Below are 19,111 nucleotides of genomic sequence, written 5' to 3' on the forward strand. Positions count from 1 at the left end.
CAAGTGGGAGAAAATATTTATAAATCGTATATCTGAAAATGGGTTAATACCCAAAATACATCAACCTGAGCCTGGAGAGGACTTCTGGGCTTTGAATAGAGAGGGATTTTTAAGCATGAGAGAGAACATGGTCAAAGTTGCAAAGGCATGAGATGTATGAGTATTATTATAGCACCTTGATACATTTTCCAGAAATGGTCTAATGTTTCCTTTATGGTCCTCAGGAGAGCTTTTTCTCCATAAGTTTTGCCATGGATCAAATTTCATCTGGATAATTCATGATACAGTGTCGTAGTATCTGAGTTATTTGGAGCCTCAAGTCTCTGCTTCTCTACTTTCCCTTTAAGAATGCAGGTTCCTCCTAATCAGGCTTTGAGTCTTTGTTTTTCATCATAGAATATATATCCTGTATACAAAGTACATAATTTAGTAACAACAACAAGCATAATAGCATGGCATGCTTTTTTATAAAAAGGCAGTAAGAACAACAAAAACAAAAACAAAATCATTAGCTTGGCTGAGTGTCTCAGGATACATATGAGCTTGTATGCTTTTTACCAGTTCTTGGAGTGAATTTTTGCTGAACCATCTATTCTGGGTCTTCCAGTCCCTTTTTAAATTCTTGATGTTCATCCATGAAGAGTTAGTTTTCTAGGAGTACAAATAAAGCGAGTGGCTTAACCAGTTTATATCTGTGAAAAACTAAATGGTCATATACAAACTAATTTTTTAACCTTCTTTTCATCAGCTTCATGGAATAATTAAGTTGAAATTCCCAGTCCTTCTATAAAAATCAGTAATGTTCCTTTTAAAGCATATACCAAAGATTGAAGGGATGAAGTAATTCTGAACAGGCACTAATGGACTGACTCATTATTATTTGAATTGTTCTGCATTTGCTAGTGTTACTCAGTCATAAATCTTCATCTCTGTATAGGAAGCTACCTGGTTTAGTGGAAATCATTCAAGCATTAGAGTCAAATCAGTTAGGATTGAAAATTTGTTCCCTCCTTGATTTTTATGACAAATGACGTAGATGTCTTTGATCCTTAGTTTCCTGTATAACAAGAGAGTCATATTATAACCTAATTTGTAAGGTTGTCATGAGGATGCAATTAATTTATATATAAAGTCTAGGTTAGCATTTAGTAACCAACAGCTACTACTAATTATTTTTGTATAATATTTAAGAAACACCTTCTTAAAAGTTATCCCCTGTGTGCCTTTTATAGCATGAGAAGCTGATACATGAATTGGAAGAGGAGAGACACTTACGTCTTCAGAGTGAGAAGCGGTTGCAGGAGGTGACACTGGAGTCTGAGAGGAACAGAATTCAGATGCGTGGCCTGCAGCAGCAGTTCTCCAGGTATGGTTCTGTCCTGCACCTCTTTCTTCAGGAGCTGCATCTTTCCCTGCACCAATTACGCCTTTGCTTGAATTACCATTGTGCAAGCTCATGTTGCACTGGAGGAGGTAATGATCAGCAGTTTAGACCTTCTCTTCTGGCCTAGCCGTTCAGTTAGATTTGGACCAATTTTCTAGAGCTTTCCATTTGCACCTCAGTATTGATTTTATTGAAGCTTGTTGTCTTTTCTTCCCTAGTGGCTTTCCACAGTATCTTTTAGTAAGATGTGGTGGCTGTGTGCCTATAGGCATGTCCTATGAAAGATCAGCCAGGAACATGAAATCTCACTGGTCCTCATGATCCTATTTTCAGGTAGTGAGAGTATGAATCATTCAGTAAGCTCTTAAATATTATTTAGAGTAAATATCTAGAATCTGTAAAAAAAAAATCAATGAGCTTCTTTCCTCTAAAGAGACATAACTTGGTAGTTTCCATAGTGGCTCAGAGGATTAGAACCCAACTAGTGTCTGTGAGGATTCAGGTTCAGTCCCTGGCCTCGCTCAGTGCATTACAGATCCAGTGCTGCCCCAAACTGTGGTGTAGGTTGCAGATGCAGCTTGGATCCCACATTTCCATAGCTGTAGCATAGGCTGGCTTCAGCTCCAAGTCAACCCCTGGTCTGGGAACTTCCATATGCCGCAGGTGCAGCCACAAAAAGAAAAGATATAACTTGAATTTGAAAGGATTCCAAAAAAGGAGCTCTTCTTGCATTTAATTCCAGCACAGTAAGAATCTTTCAGCTTTCAATTATAGTTAATGTGGGGTCAGGCAAAAGTTCAACCTGTTATTTAGAATCTGTTTCATATCATGGAAAAAACCACAGACGTGCAATTACAGTCCTGGGACCAGATATGGGCATCCCATGATGGACACACTTTGCTTTTATTTCTGTGAGTCACTTCACTGTTTGCAAAACCCAGTAAATAATTTTTGTTTCTTTTCTCCCTCATGAGATTATCCCCAGCAGAATCAAGTTTGAGAGGTTACCCTAAAATTTTCTTCAGCAAACTGTGTGGGTCTTGTCCTTAATTTACCATTGGGGTTGGATGTGATCAGTGATGGATCACTTGTTTCTGCATCTTGAGGCTTTTTTAATGGTATCTTAATTATTGAACATGTTCCAGGGGGAGACCAACGTTGAGCCTCCAGATGATTGATCTCATGGTGGTTGTTACCATGAGTGTTGGGGACTTTAGTATAGAGGTGTTTTGGAGGAACCGGGAAGAAAGGACGGATGACTCCTCTGTGTTCAGAGTCATAATTTAAACCCCATTCAACTCCGGGAGACTGTGATAATATGGGCATTGTCAAAATGCACCAATCAATACTTGAATAAACACGTGTCCCACCCCTCACAGGCTATTACTTATACAACCCTGTGCTCAATTTTTCATTCTGTTTGATGGCAGCTCTCACTTTATGTCTCCCACATTGAAACAGGAGATCCTCCCCCACCCTCTGAAGCAATGTTAACACAAACACTGCTTTGTAATATTTGCCTTTTGAATGATAGAAGAAAGGAGGCGACAAATCTTGCTACCCTTGTACCATCTAATTGAGATGTCTCCGTATTCGAGCTACTGATTTACAGGGCGGGAGGCATACCACAGTAAATATTTTCATAGGATGCCAGGTCATCTACTATAAATCAAATGACAATCCCATACATATTTGAGCTGCACAGGAGCAGAGGTGACATTCTAGGCTGAAAGAGAAAATAATTATCTGTAAACCAAATAGGTTGATTTTACCTACTGCTTTTGTGAAGGTTGCTTCCCCCAACAGAATCAGTTTCTCAGTAAGCACCACTGAAATTGAAGTTCAAGTCCAGTTATACCAACTAATGTAAATCAGCAAAAGATAGAGGATAAAGCATATTCAGCAGAGAAGATAACTATATAATAATTTAAGTAGACACACTAAACCATTTCTAAGGGCCATTTACATTATGAGCTTGGTAAGATGTTTCTCTTGAGGCTTACTTAAACAATCCTGTTCCTATCATCTAAATCTATATCAAATTCTCAATGCTGTAGAACATGTTTATAGCACATCCCCCTTGAACATGGTAAGCTCATATAAATAAGTTCTGTAATCCAAATGATTGTATTAAATTTAGAACTTTTATAGTCATAATCTTCTCTTTTTTTCTGGGTCAACAAGTTGCTTTTGTATATAATGATATCTAAGATGTAATGAGACTGACTTTGAGTATCATCCGTGGGATGCATGTTCCTTAAGTCAAGATAGTATATAAGCCTCAATCATCTGCTTTTCCCTGAGTCTCGTTGTCTTTGTGGGGCTTCAATATATACATAATTAAATTTGGCTTTCTTCTGTAAAAAAATGATAATATAATAACCTATATTTTCAAAGAGTATGGACTAGCTTACCATAAAAGGTAGTTTTACAATAACACCATTAAAATAAAAACAGAAAATAAAGACCACAAAAGGGGAATATGTCCAGTAATCGTACTAAGACAGCCTGGCATGTTTCTGAGAGTGAGCATTTAATTTGGCTCTAAGATTTGTGGTGGAAAAATGAAAAGGAAAATACAAGAGAATGCGTAATTCTATCTCTTAGAAAAAGGCCACTCCCCCTTAAAGAGAGAAATGTTATCTCTAGTAATAAACTCATAATAGAATGCATCTCATAGGCTCCTACAAAGATGGAATTGAAGGATGTAGTAGACAATGGTCCAAGATAGTCTAAATTAGGATCAGTTTGTAAAAGTATCCCTACTTTTGCTGTGTCACTTATATCTGCAGAGTTCAGTTTCATACTATACAAATTAAGTCCATTCCTAAGTGAAAACAAGTGGGAAGAACTCAAGTGCTCAGGGTTCTTAAGTCAAGCCCATGAACTTCAAGTTCATGGGGACATGTAGGTATACACGTGTTATATCTTTCTAATGCTTCTTTTATGAAACTCGAGCACAGGCATGAGATACAAAGGCCTGAGCTGAGTTGGTTGAGGTATGTTCCTGGTATGTCTGATAGTCCTGTAGTCATGGAAGCATCTAAAAGTAGTTAAGGAGATTCCGAGGCTCAGATTTAGGGATGACATGAGGCATTGAAGGAGAAAATGAATAATGAAGTTAAAAACTGGGACAATTCGATGTATGTGTGAAGTAGAATGCCAGTGTCAGAATGAACAATTCAGAATTAGTTGGAGGCTTGCTATTATGCAGTTTTAGTCAGGTGTTGGGCTTGGTGGCTTAGAGCCTTCAGACAGACCTGAGCATTTGTGATTATCTGTGGTAATGAGTCATGGGATCACTTAGGTGATAAAAATCTATAAAAAGTGTTTGAATGAGTAGTTCTCTTTTATGTCACTATCAAACTTTCATTCATAATCCCTTCCTCCCTCTTGACCCCTGATTAGGGTATAATGATCAGCAGTGGTCCGAAATTTGGGCAATTAAAAAAAAAAAGATGTGACCGAAGGTTACATAATTAACTCTGAACTCATAAATCAGAAATTACCTGCATGGAGAGTGATTCAGGCAGCCATAACCAACTTGATTCAGACCATTTACCTTCTTTAATACAAATACAGAGAAGAAAAAAGATACTTTCAAATTAAATCTCCTCATAGATGAAGGCATGAATCAAGCCAGATACAATAAGGTGCTACTTGGAGGCAGGTGATAATATCATTATGGCTGCCCCTTCTTTCTCTGATTATTGAGTGATATAAATCAAAGATACTTTCCAGATGCTGTAGTGGTCATTGAACCCATTGTCTGTGCAATATACGTGTCTGGGGATATTTTATGTGGTATTAGCTTTCCGCAATTATTGCCACCCTCCTTTTAACTGTGATTTTTTTTTTTTTTTTGAACTGTAACTGTCTAGCCAGTCAAGGTCAATGGTGTAAACTGAGGCTATGATACCACCTATGTAAAGATGATCAATGTTTGAACCCTCAGCCTCTTTACTCTACCTTGAGAGAGTGAAATGTTAGTATATCACTTAGATTTACCTAAAGAAGCACTTCCAGGGACACCGTCTACAACCAGATGGGTATATTCAGGTAGAATAACAATGATTTCTAAAAAACATACTTGTGAAGAAACAAGCAACTCTGTGGGTACTGATTTCATGCAAACCATGCATGGTTTGCACATCTTTGAACTGGCCCCTCTGGAAATAATGCAATTGATGTGTAAGTTGTTGTTGAAAGCTGCTGTTCATATCAGACATTCAACGAGCTTTACTGTGTGAGCAATAAGATAGAACACAGTACGTGTCCTCAAAACTTGAAGACTCTAGATGGAGAAGCCTATGTATATATGTGAACCAAACAACATATTTGTAGTTTAGTTGTAAATGAAGAGAAAGTTTGTCTAAATTTTGAACAGCCAGACTTCATATTTGTTAATGGTATATTATGCAAAACCACAAGTCAAAATGGATGAAATTACTGATTGCATAATGATGCTAGCAATGATAATACATGTGTTTATTGAGTGACCCCTCTATGCTGTGATATATTTGAAGCTTTAAGTTAGAATCAGTTACCGCAACCACTATGGAAAACAGTATGGAGGTTCCTCAGAAAACTGAAACTAGAATTACTAGATGATTTGGCAGTTCCACTCCTGGGCACATACCCAAACAAAACAATGATTCAAAGAGATATATACCTCCCATTGTTCACTGCAACACTGTTCACAATAGACAAGACATGGAAACAACCTTCCATCTACAAATGAATGGATTAAGATGTGGTACATATATACAACAGAATGCTTCTTAGCCATAAAAAAGAACAAAATAGCATTATTTGCAGCAATGTGGCTACAACTGTAGGTTGTTATACTAAATGAAGTAAATCAGAAAGAGAAAAACAATACCATATGGTATCGCTTATATGTGGAATCTAAAATATGACACAGATTAATGTATCTAGAGAACAGAAAAAGATTCACAGACATATAGAACAGATTTGTGGTTGCCAAGGGAAGGAAAGGGATGGACTGGGAGTTTGAGGTTAGTAGATGCAAACTATTACATTTAGAATGGATAAGCAATGAAGTCCTACTGTAGCTACTATATGGCACTGGGAACTATAGCCAGTCTCTTGGGGTAGACCATGCTGGAAGACAGTATAAGAAAGGGAATGTGTGTGTATATGTGGTGTGTGTGTGTGTATGGCTGGGTCACTTTGCTGTACAGCAGAAATTAGCACAACACTGTAAATCAACTGTATTTTAATAAACTTTTTTTTAAAAAAAGAAAATAGAGCAAATAGACATCAAGGTCCTACTGCATAGCATAGGGAACTATAGCCAATCTCCTGGAATAAACCATAATGGAAAGTGGATATTTAATGGAAACCAATATTTTAAAAAAGAATGTACATATATGGTTTATAACTAAGTCACTTTGCTATACAGCAGAAATTAGCACACTGTTGTAAATCACCTGTAGTTTAATTAAAATAAATAAAATAAAATAAAACAAAATAAAATAAAATAACATTAGAATCAACCTGGTAGACTCCCCCATCAGGCAGTTTTGTAAACTATCTGCAGGTAGAAAACCTTATCATACCCAAAGCATTAGGAATTAGTTATTGTTTCCTGGCAACTTTGAAATTTTCCATGCATGATGGCTGCGGGTGTGTGTGTGCATGTATATACACTGTGCAGTGTAAATTTAAGAAAAGGAAACAATTAAGGTTTGTCACCTCACCTGTAATTGACTAAGACAGTTAAAAATCACCCAAATGGAGTCCAAGCCTTCCACTCTCTACCTCCAGGATTTCTTTTGCACCTCTTTTGACCTTCTTTCCCTGCCCTGTTATTTGCTGCCTTGAAGTGATTTCTTTGCTTACTGCAGATTTCTTCTCTCACAGTTGATTGCTAGGCCTAAGTGCAGTCTGCTGCTTGCTGAACTTCAAGGAGATGTACATGGAGATGGTTTTACTGCTTAACTCGTTCACTGGTCGCCGTTTACATTATCAGCTTTCTGAGACTTTACATGGAATCCTCAGGTTCATTTCCTGCTCCCAATTTGGAAGCTGTAGGCACCTGGCATAGAAATGTGTGTTGGAGATTGTAATACACCCTTCAGTGTTCTGCCCACATAGCTCCTTGTACCTCTTTGTCTGTCTGGAACATTTAAAGAACATTTTCTCTCCATCTCTAGTAAGAGTGAAACATGACAAGATGAGATGAGCTGTTGGTTGACCTTTGAGCAATCAACAGCACAGAGTTCTCCTCTTCTCCACTTGTTCTGGTCCTGGACTGTTCGTCAACTTGAACCTATCACAGAGACTCACTCTCTTGAGTGCCTTTTCTTCCTGGTGATTGTAGAGGACAATTTCCTGTTGATTTGCAGTTGCTATTTCCACACCATCAGCAGTGTTTCTGGCTGAAACTTGTCGTAAAAATGGAAGCCTCTCATTTGCTCCTCTGGGTGGATCTAAGAAGTCTTGGGGTTTTTTTGTTTGTTTGTTTTTTGTTTTTGTTTTTGTGTTTTGCTTTTTAGGTCTGCACCCGTGACATATGGAGGTTCCCAGGCTAGGGGTTGAATTGGAGCTACAGCTGCTGGCCTATACCACAGCCACAGCAAAGCCAGATCTGAGCCTCATCTATAACCTTCACCACAGCTCACGGCAATGCCAGATTCTTAACCCATTGAGCGAGGCCACGGATCAAACCTGCAACCTCACGGTTCCTAGTTGAATTCGTTTCTGCTGCACCATGACAGGAACTACCAGAAGTTTAAAATGATGAAGCAGTATTGGCCAAATGATAGCTTTTCTTCAAATGGCAACAGATGGAAGAAAAGAGTTTATATGGCATCTTTGTAAAATTCTTGGTTAACATAATATGGATCATACTTTGATGTCAGAAATGTATATCTTAGTGGTCTGGTGTGTAAGTTCTCGCTTGAGCAAAGCAGAGAGAGGCTAAAACCAATTATGTAGAGAGTGGAAAGAAAGGAAACCTCTTTCAGCTCTCTGAGCAAATACTAACTTAATGTGAAACATTTCTTAATTTACTTGTAGTTCTCCTTCTGCATAGGACATGATGACCTTGTCACAAGTTTTTTAAGTTCTTAATAGAGCTGAATATCGTTGAGTAGACATCGCACAAGTTACATTGCCTATTTTTCATGCCTGGTAGAGAAAACATAGAGTTCCAATTTCGTTTTAGTGTTCAAAAGAACACTGTGCTATTTAATGGGTTTTTTAAGACATGGTTCTAACCCTACTTGTAACTAGCTTAACAACCTTGCTTAAGTAATTTGACCTTTCTGGAGCTCATTTTGTTCGTTTGTAAAATGAGGAAGTTGAATTGCATTGGTTTACTGTGTTGTAGGCTTTTAAAAAAGGCCATGTATTAGGACTGAAATGCATTTCCTGAGTGAAGTTATAATTGTACTCTTGTAGCCAGGCCTTCATGAAGTTCTAACAAGCAGGGATTTTTGCTTGGAGAACTTGGATTTCTTATTCTCCACCTTGTGATGACAGTGGTGCTCTATGGGACTGGATTTTCACCATATCCCCATATCTGGCTACTTGACTCTGGAGAAGTTGAGATGAGAAAACTGCCAAGCCCAGATGAAATATTTCTGTTGAGGACAGCCAAATTGCATACTGAGGAACCTGGCTGGTAAAAGGAAGCTAAGATCCTCTACAGCGAATATAAGCATTATTGCTCTTGGCTCTGATGTTGTCTGCTTTAAGATTTATTTGAAACTGTTTGGGGAAAAGGCTGCAAGAGAGAACTTTATGACAGCTAGAATTGTTTTCACTTCTAAACAATTTCTCTGAAGCCATAGCCATCAGTAAAAATACCAGTGATTTAGACTCTCCTACAAAGTTTTTTTTTTCAATTACCCATTATAACTCTTAATGTGTTACTATCCCCTCCGAACACCCTTTTTCTTCTAAGAAAATAAATGCAGGTTATAGGAGAATATGGTTTATTTTAAAATTGGAAACTAAATCCATTCCTGCTTTAAATAATAAATGCTTTTTTTTTTTGTCAGCTTTACAGCAAATCCATTTTTAAGTCTGTATTTTGATCAGTTTTGACAAGCATATACCATCATGTAACCACCACATGTCCCTGAAAAGTTCCCTCATCTCCCTTTGTTGTTAGTTCCCTCTGCACACCCTAAGCCCCTGGCAATGATGATTTCTCTCCTGCCTTTTCCAGAAAGTCTTATCACTGGAATGTTGAACTTTTGTGTGTGTCTGGCTTCTTTCATTAGCAATTCTTTTGAGATGCATCCCAGCTATGGCTTATATTAGTAATTCATTCCCTTCCATTGCTTAGTCGTATTCCATTGTATAGAATTACTGCCATCAGGTTTCCTCCTGTTATGGTTGAGTTTAAAGTTCCTATAAACATGCAACTTTCATGCCTAGGTCTTGGTGTGTTTTCATGTCTCTTGGGAAGATAACTAGGAATGGAATTACTGAGTCATATAGAAAGCCTCTATTTATCTTTACAAGAAACTGACAGACTGTTTTCCAAAGTTGCTGTGCCATTTTACATTCTCACTAGCAATGTCTAGGAGTTCTGGTTGTCCCATGTTGATAAGTGCTTCTTGAAAAACAAAACACAGGGAGTTCCCTTCATGGCTCAGTGGTTAACAAACCCAACTAGGATCCATGAGGACATGGGTCCGATTCCTGGCCTTGCTCAATGGATTAAGGATCCAGCATTGCCTTGAGCTGTGGTGTAGGATGGCAGCTGTAGTTTGGATTTGACTCCTACCCTTGGAACTTCCATATGCCACAGATGTGGCCATGAAAAAACAAAAAACAAACCAAAACCACAGATACCAAAAATTACTCAAAACATATTTGGGTAAATTAATTATTTTAAGGTGAATACTCTTATAACCAATACCAAGTCAAGAAAGAAAACTCTACCAGCCCTCCAGGTACTTTTTCCCAGTCTCAGCCTTCATCTTCCCCCAGTAAGTAACTATTATCTTGATTTTTGACCAGTAACTTCCCTGTGTTTTTAATAGTTTTTTCTTTCCTTTAATGTGTACCCCCAGACATTTTAATCCTTTCTGTTTGTTATAAAACTGATTATATCCTTTAGGTTTCTTTTAACCAATAGGTTATCCTCCATCTCTTGCTTTTTCCTCAAATTTACTAATATACCTATAATATTTGACCTATAGAGTTTCTCACAGTGTAAATTTGTTTATTACTGTTTTTGAGGTAGTTCAGTGGGCCCCTCTGACCTCCATATTTTCTGCGAAACATTGCTCTTAAAGATCTAAATAAAGATTTAAAGGTTTTTGTTGCCTATCCAAGGGGCAGAGAATGCTTCTAATATTCCCATATATCTTTATTTAATTTTTTTTTCTTTTCTCCACAGCATATGGAAGTTCCCGGGCTAGAGGTAGAAATGGAGCTGCAGCTGGGGCCTAGACCACAGCCATCGCAATGCCATTTCTGAGCTTCATCTGTGACCTACGCAGTAGCTTGTGACACTGCCAGATCCTTAACTCACTAAGCAAGGCCAGGGATCGAACTTGCATCCTCATGGACACTGTGTTGGGTTCTTAACCTGCTGAGCAACATTGGGAACTCCCTCATATATCTTTTATACTCCTACCAATGACCATGGTGCCCATTCAAACAATTTTTGTTTTGAATTAGGTTGAAAAATGAATGAATGAATACAAGAATGACTGAGTACCTTCACTGAAGCAAAAGGTATAGCCAGCCTTGTGCTCCGTCTTAGGTTAAACATATAGAAGAATTTTAAAGATAGCGTGTTCATGCTAGAAATTTACTTTCAGGAGAGGCTTTAGAATGGTCATTCCTGGGGATCTTTAAAATTTTGATCATGGTCATCATTCTTAGAGTTATAAACCCATGACGGCCTGGGAGGATGAGGAACTGATTTCTCATTCCTGGGTTTCTCTGATAGAGTGCCCACCTATAAAAGATGAGTTGTTTGTTTCAGAATATTCTTTGCAGAATTCCTGTCTGCAGGGCACTAAATGGAATTTGGTGCATTGAAAGTTTGCTTCCCATAGGGTAAAATTTACTTTCGGAGAGTGTTTTATGACCCTCAGATAACATTTATACCAGTCTGTCTAGGGTAGCGTATGGGACAAATGCAAAGGCAGCAGTCTTAGTAATGAGGATTGTTGTTCCGATTACCTTTTTGGTCCATAGGCAGTGCATTTAATGAATGGCATTCCCGGAGAGTATATCTCTGCGTGCTACTGGCAAACACTTGGAACCGTTCTTTGAGATCCTTTGTTTAATTTGTGAAAAATAATTCAGTGAAGATGGTTCTTGTTTATAAATGTCTACATCTGTTGCTAACAAACAGCCTCAAGCTTTAAGAACGCTTCCAGAGAATAAAGTAGGGAATTAGCTATGCGGCAGCTATGGGGTTCTGACAGAAGAAATGTGATGTAGTTTTCATTAACGTGTGTTTCAGAATTCTTGCCATATTTCTCCTGATCAAAGGTTTTTTCACCTGTTGTTTGGAGGAGTAGCAAGTGACAGGATGCATCTGCTCAGAGCACTGAGTTTCATTTTGTGTAATTTCTATAATATTTCTAGCCATTAGTTTTTTTAGTAAGCATTTTAATTAATATTGATATCGACATGGACACAAAAATGATGACATTTTACAGTTTTATTTTTCACTGTTTCTAAGAGCATTCCCTACATTCTTTCATTCAATTCTCATTATAACCTTATGCGTGGTAGGCAGGACGTGCTGCAGTGTCATAATTTAAATAAACACAGTATTGAAACTTCAAAAAGGAAGTAACTTGTTCTGGTCACATCACCATGAATACCAACCTAGATCCTAGATCCTTTTGACTTTTGGGTGAATACTTTTTCTATTCCCACATTCATTCATTTTGTAGTTTAGGATCCATGATAGAAAATGAAGATTTCCAATGATATCAGAAGCAACTTTACTTTATACCAGTCTCAGCCTAGATTATAAATTCATACTTTCTGCCACAAATGGTGTTTCTTAAACTTGATCATCACCCCCTGACTGAGACTGTACCCAAGAGAAACATGGGCCAGGGGAGAAATGAAATTATATCAACTTAAACAGAAAACTTTGGTATCTATCATTTTCTTGTTTCAGAATTAATAAGGAAAGTCCAATGGTTGTATCTTTAGGTGCCTCTTTTATGGTCTATATTGTCAAGTTGGCCAGGTGGATATTTTTGTACCGCACTATCAAATTAGCTAGGTTGATGATAAAGTTCGTATCTCTAAACATCCAGGTTACCATCCAATGACAATCACATTTATGACATGGACTGCATAATCATTGAATTTAGCTAAGATGACCCAAATGTTGCCTCTGCAGTTGGTTTGAACAATATGCATTTAGCTAACAAAGCCTAGTTCCAGGTTCACTTTCTTCTTGATAACCTTTGATAACATTCTGCCTTCCTCATTGTACTGTTACACAGACTTTAATTATATAATTATAATATTTTTCATGCTAGCATTTTCAGACCTTAATTATGATGTATTCCTCTCAGTAGACTGTAAATTTCTTCTGGTTCTAGATTGATATATAGTAGATGCTCAGTGAATGTTCTAGCAGATGAATAAAGCGGTATTTCTAATGGACCATGTTGCTGTTTCAAGCGACTGTCTACTGACCACTCACTGTGGTTGATATTTGACCATGCTGGTGCCAAATCATATTTACCTAAATAATTTTTACATATCTCATTAAATTTAATTTTATTTAAACATTTTTCTGTCCAGACAGTATTTTTGCATTAAAAGTAGGATTTTTCCATCACTATTGAATCAAAGTGATTTTTTTTTTTAATGACAAACTTAGTTTGACTCTGTGCTAAGCAAGGTGATAGGGATAGGGCACAAACTGAGTCAGTTATGTCTCCTGCCTCTCAGTATCTTATGGTAAAGATACAGTCGCATTTGGGGACAAAATTTAGATCAATTCAAATCTTTGTCGCAAGAAAGAGAGAGAAAAATGACCTTAAAAAACTGTGCTAGCCAGAAAGGGATTCATTTGAAATGAGTATTGAAGTGTGTGTTGGGAAGAATGATTTAATACTGAAGAAAGACATTTTAGGTAAAGAGAATAGAAGACAAAGATGCGCCTGAAGCTGTGAGATTCCCCGAGGGATTTCAGAAGCAGCTGGTAGTCCGGTGTGGCTGGGATTTAGTTCCTCTAAGGCCCTTATTTAATTACACTAATGCTTTCAGCATCTCCCTACGTCTTGGGTAGTGGAAGATTGCCTGGCCTACCTTTACAGTGTTGATCTTGGGAACATCCTAATCACGCAAGTCAATCTTACTTTGAACCCTTTCCCTGAAGCCCAGCGGTCACCTTTGGTGTCAGCAACACTTTAAGAATTGATTTCCGTTCCCTTAGCAATTCGCATTATTGTCAAGAGAGTCCCCAGTGAAACAGTAATATATTTCTCATATTTCCAATATGCATGACACACATAACACTTATAAGTCTATTGCCTTTTCAGAAACAATCATCAAAGTGCAAGATATGTTATCAGGAAAATACCCTACAGGACTTTGTAATAGATGCCAATGGCTTCAAGATTCTGCAGACCCAGACTTTCTGAACAGTCCCTCTTGAGTAAAGAATTAAGGAGTAGAGTAGTGAAGTTGTAGGGCCTGCCTCAATGTACCTAAAGCCCAGTTTGGGAAAGGCCAGGAGCTGGAAGGTTACAATGTTGGTGAGAACATCCATCATTTAAGAAAAAACCTGGAGAGACAAGAGGACTGAGTAAATTCACAAGGAGAAAACTCTTAGATATGAACAGCAGCAAAGCTGCAAACCTGAAACTTCTATGATGATCCTTTAAACAGAAGATACCTGAGATTCATATGTTGAACTCATTGAATTTTTAAGGAGAACTAACCATGGGCCAGATACTATTCCAGGTGCCAGAGGTATGCCAGTGAAATAAAACTGAAAAATGTTTCTTCCTCATGAAGGTAACATAATGCTACATGTGATTTTATTCTCAAAACAACCCTCCATGGAAATATTCCTATTACCTCTCTTTTATAGATGAGGAAATTGAGGCTCATACAGGTTGAATAACATGACCATCATCACACAGCCTGAATGTATTATAACTGGGATTTGATCTCAGATAGCCTGGCTCTTGGCCATTACTCTATACGATGTCCTGTTTCTATTACCTACAAAAGAACAAGTGAGCTAATATTTCTTATTAACCTTGGACCAGTAACTTTGGGGAGAGATTTAAACATGTCATCTCATTGTTTACTTTCCTGCAAAGAAGTATTGGGATCCATATTTTATATATAATAAAAATAAAGCCCAGAGAAATTATGTAATTTACAAAAGGTCACACAGCCACTAAAAAGCCGAGCCAGGATTCCACTCAGGTCTCTCTGTCCCTTAAGATATATTTTCTTGGAGTTCCCGTCGTGGCTCAGTGGTTAATGAATCCGACTAGGAACCATGAGGCTGTGGGTTCGATCCCTTGCCTCAATCAGTGGGTTAAGGATCTCACGTTGCCGTGAGCTGTGGTGTAGGTTGCATATGTGGCTCGGACCGCGTGTTGCTGTGGCTCTGGCATAGGCCAGCAGCTACAGCTCCGATTAGACCCCTAGCCTGGGAACCTCCATATGATGCGAGAGCGGCCCTAGAAAAGGCAAAAAGACCAAAAAAAAAAAAAAGATATATTTTCTTCCTATGGTACCCTACTAAAAGCAATAGATGTAAAGCTTCTGAAAAATTCAGTTATTTCTTTCATGCAGTCTTTATCGTTAGAGCAAGTAAATGCAGTGTTTTGGATATATACCAGTTTGCTGAAACTTTTCTTCCAATTTTTTCAAGAATCGGTGAGTATCTATTCATTGCTCATCAAATGTTCTGCATTGCTGACAAGTATTTCTGTCACTTTGCATAAGACACAAAACTATTTCAGGCATATGTTTTCAAGCCAACTCACCCTAAAACTTTTAATAATTAAGTTCAAATATAATTGCACCTTTTCTCAGAATTACTTGATTCAGGAACCTCTAGCAATTTGAGAAATTCATCTTTAGTTAAATTTGAAGTAAACATTAGATGTAAATATGATGATTTTTAAAATCTGATATTATATCCATTAGACAACTTATCAAAATATTCTCATGTAGATTTCCTCCTTATTTTCAACATTTCAATCAAGATTTTTCTATTTTCATATACATATAATCATCAATTCACCAAAAAAAAAATACCAGATAGAGGAAGGTGAATATATATTATGCTCTAATTTATCTGAGAAGGAACTGGGATTGTTTTGTGTACATGTATGAGCTATATTTGGAAGGATAAACTAAAATCTCAAAAATGTTAATTAAAGATGGAAAGAGAGAGTGGGATAAGAATAGAAGCTGATTTTTTCTGAATAATTTTGTTTTGAGAATTAGACTTTTAAAATATGTGAATGCTGAATGTAATTGTAGCATAACATCTAATTTAAAACTTCTGAAAAATAGAAAGCACAACAAAATGAATACATCTGACTGTAAAATGAGTTGATGACAAAATTACACAGAGAAGAATCGTTTGAGGTAACTTCAAGATGTAGAAGTTCATACATTCATAGCAGGATACATTGAAGACAAAAAGAAATGCACCTTAGGCTGTACATCTAAAACTAACACAATGTTATATGTCAAATAAATAAAAATAATAATAAATTCAATTATCTGAAAAAAAAGAAACACAACACATGTAATTGTTTTTAGTAATCATATTTTGGGAGGTAGTATTGCTATTGTTACTTTGAACAAAGTCAAATAATGTGACTCTTTTTTGAAAAGACTCCTGATCCAATTTGAAAAGCCTTTTACTAGTCAAAAACGTCTCAATTTGTGTATAAATAGGTATAATAACAGTAGTGTATTGAAAAACACCATTTATGTCTAACTCTCTAAATCTTTTTGTTCCTAACAATACAAAACAACCCCCAGACAACCATTAGAGCATGCTATGGAACCAACTCATTTTTTTCAAAACCTATAAATAAAGGAATCAGGCATTTATTCCATCTTTCCTTTAAGAACTGTAACTAAATCACTGTAGAGGAGCAAGTTTCCCTTTATAGCATATTTCAGCTAATTAATGAAGAAAGAATGACATTATTAGAATATATTTTGCAACTCCTAATGGAACAGTGGGTCTAGGCATGGTCACTGCTGTGAGGCAGTACTCCTTGGCCTAGGAACTTCGGAATGCCACAGATATGGCCAAAAGAGAAATGAAAACAAAACAAAACATGAACTATTTAAAATATCCAGGAAATATACCAATCTTCCAGCTGTCTCCTGTCTTCTAACATTTCATTTGTTTTCTTTTCTTTTTTTTTTTTTTTGGCTTTTTGCTATTTCTTTGGGCCGCTCCCGCGGCATATGGAGGTTCCCAGGCTAGGGGTCTAATCGTAGCTGTAGCCACCGGCCTACGCCAGAGTCACGGCAACGTGGGATCCGAGCCGCATCTGCAACCTACACCACAGCTCACAGCAACGCCGGATCCTTAACCCACTGAGCAACCTCACGGTTCCTAGTCGGATTCGTTAACCACTGCGCCACAACGGGAACTCCCCTCATTTGTTTTCTTTTCATTCTTCACTGAAATCAGGATCCCAATCAAGTTCACGCAATATCTCTTGAGACCCTTAATCTATAGGTTTTCTCCCTCACCCCCCTTTTTTTCATTGCAGTTTATTTGCTGAAGAAATCAGGCAGTTCGTCCTATAGAATGTCTCTTTATAGGACATTTCAGCTGATTAGTGAAGAAAGAATGACATTATTAGAATAGATTTTGCAACTCTTAATGGAATAATGGGTCTAGGCAGTGATCATCATTGGCTGCTAACATCACAGTGAGGGACAATTGAACTGTTATAGAAATGCACAATGCCACTTATGCCACTTAGGAAACTATCTAGTCACACACTGAACCAGAATGAAATCAAGCCTGCAGATCTAGTGACCAGTTTACAGGAAACATCAGGACAATAGGTTGAGCGAATTTCAAATTACAGGAACTTCTGTAGGACAAACAGACTGGTTTCTTCAACAAATAAACCACAAGGGGGAAAAGTAGGGGGAGGGAGAAAACTTATAGATTAAGGGTCTCAAGAGATGTTATGTGAACTTGATTGGGATCCTGATTTCTATGATGAATAAAAAGAAAATGAGATGTTAGAAGATAGAGAGTTGGAAGATTGGTATACTTCCTGGACATTTTAAATAGTTCATGTTTTGTTTTCATTTCTCTTTTGGCCATATCCGTGGCATTCCGAAGTTCCTGGGCCAGGGATTGAACCTGCCTCACAGCAGTGACCATGCCCTGTTCTTAACTGCTAGGCCACTAGGGAACTCCTACAGTTCATGTTTTAAGTATGGTAATATGTGATCACATTTTTAAAAAAAGATTCCATATATTCTAAATATACATACTGACATAAATATATGATTTGCTTTAAATAGGCTTGGAGTGGGATGAGGCATAAATGTGAAATCTCACTGGCCGCAAGTTGATTATGAGTAAGCTGCGCGATGGGCACATGAGAGTTTCTTATGCTATAATCTCTACTTCTGTAGATATTTGCAACTTTTCGTAAAAAAGTTAAAAGAAGAATATCTCAGAACATGCTATTTCTTGTTGTGGCTTATTAGCTGTAATCTTAGTACTACCAAAGAAATTTTAACAGAATGTCAAACAATTACTCTTTCACTTGTAAGCTTGTAATTTACTAAAAATAATTCTGATACAGCCCCACCACTAACATATACCAGGGCCTGAGTGAGAGTGAAGTGGTACCCATGTTCCTTATGTCCAGTATATAAAGTCATAAGCCAGATTACTGAACTAGCAAAGAAAATATGTCCTACTCCCTTACCTGGATAAGTATACCTTCATTATGTCCTGGAAGACCAAATTCAGGTTTAAAATTCTTAGATTCCTTTCTGTGTTTTGTACCAGACAACCAACCCCTAACTCCTGACCTGCAGCCCCATGTTTTGGAACCCTCCCTTTCTCTTCCCACTCTAAGCCCTGCCTTTCCTTACCATGAGGGGCCTCAGCGCATCCTTCAGTTTTCACTTCTATGTCCTTTTCAGAGTTTCTGTGTGCTACCACTCCTTGGGGCCTCGAGTGTGTAGAATGGTCCATACAGGTCCTAGAAGCAGGCTCAGGGCCCTTTGGAAGGAAATTCCTGGTGCACAAGTAGCCAGAGCATCCTGAGGCAGAGGGGAGCCACTGATTCCATGCAGGTGCATCCTTATCACCCTGTGAAGCCCTCAGCTGGTGGAAATCAATGGTTACAGGAGGGTCAGAGCAGAGCCTGCTACAACTCAGGGCCAGAGTTTGGTATCTCATGCCTGGATCCAAGGGAGATAAGTCTCAGTTAGCTTAAGTTCTCCAATTCTTACAAGAAACCCTTAATTTGGCTCACATTATTTGACTTTGTTCATTCCTTTTGACATTTATCTTTTGCAAACCTTAACAATTTAGCTCAAATACAGCTGAATACTGGTCTTTTCTTTAAAAAATTATTTTTTGCTTTCAAAGTGTAATTGGCAACTTCAAGGAATTTATCTGCCCGTCTGTTCGGTGGAATGAACACCAACTCAAAACCTAGTCAAGGGAAAAAAAAAAAAACAACTCATTTTCTAAACCATGCCCAAAGAAAGGGATGA

At 37.7% G+C, this 19,111-nt stretch overlaps 1 protein-coding gene across 1 annotated transcript in view; it reads left to right on the forward strand.

The window, feature by feature from the left end:
- Positions 1-19,111, forward strand: part of NCKAP5 (NCK associated protein 5) — a 1,051,270-nt gene that overhangs the window by 572,703 nt on the left and 459,456 nt on the right. Inside the window, 1 exon segment of the mRNA XM_021075797.1 lies at positions 1,233-1,366. Within this exon segment, the coding sequence (XP_020931456.1) occupies positions 1,233-1,366 (134 nt within the window).

This window comes from Sus scrofa, chromosome 15 (assembly GCF_000003025.6).
Source record: "Sus scrofa isolate TJ Tabasco breed Duroc chromosome 15, Sscrofa11.1, whole genome shotgun sequence".
Classification (NCBI taxonomy): Eukaryota; Metazoa; Chordata; class Mammalia; order Artiodactyla; family Suidae; genus Sus; species Sus scrofa.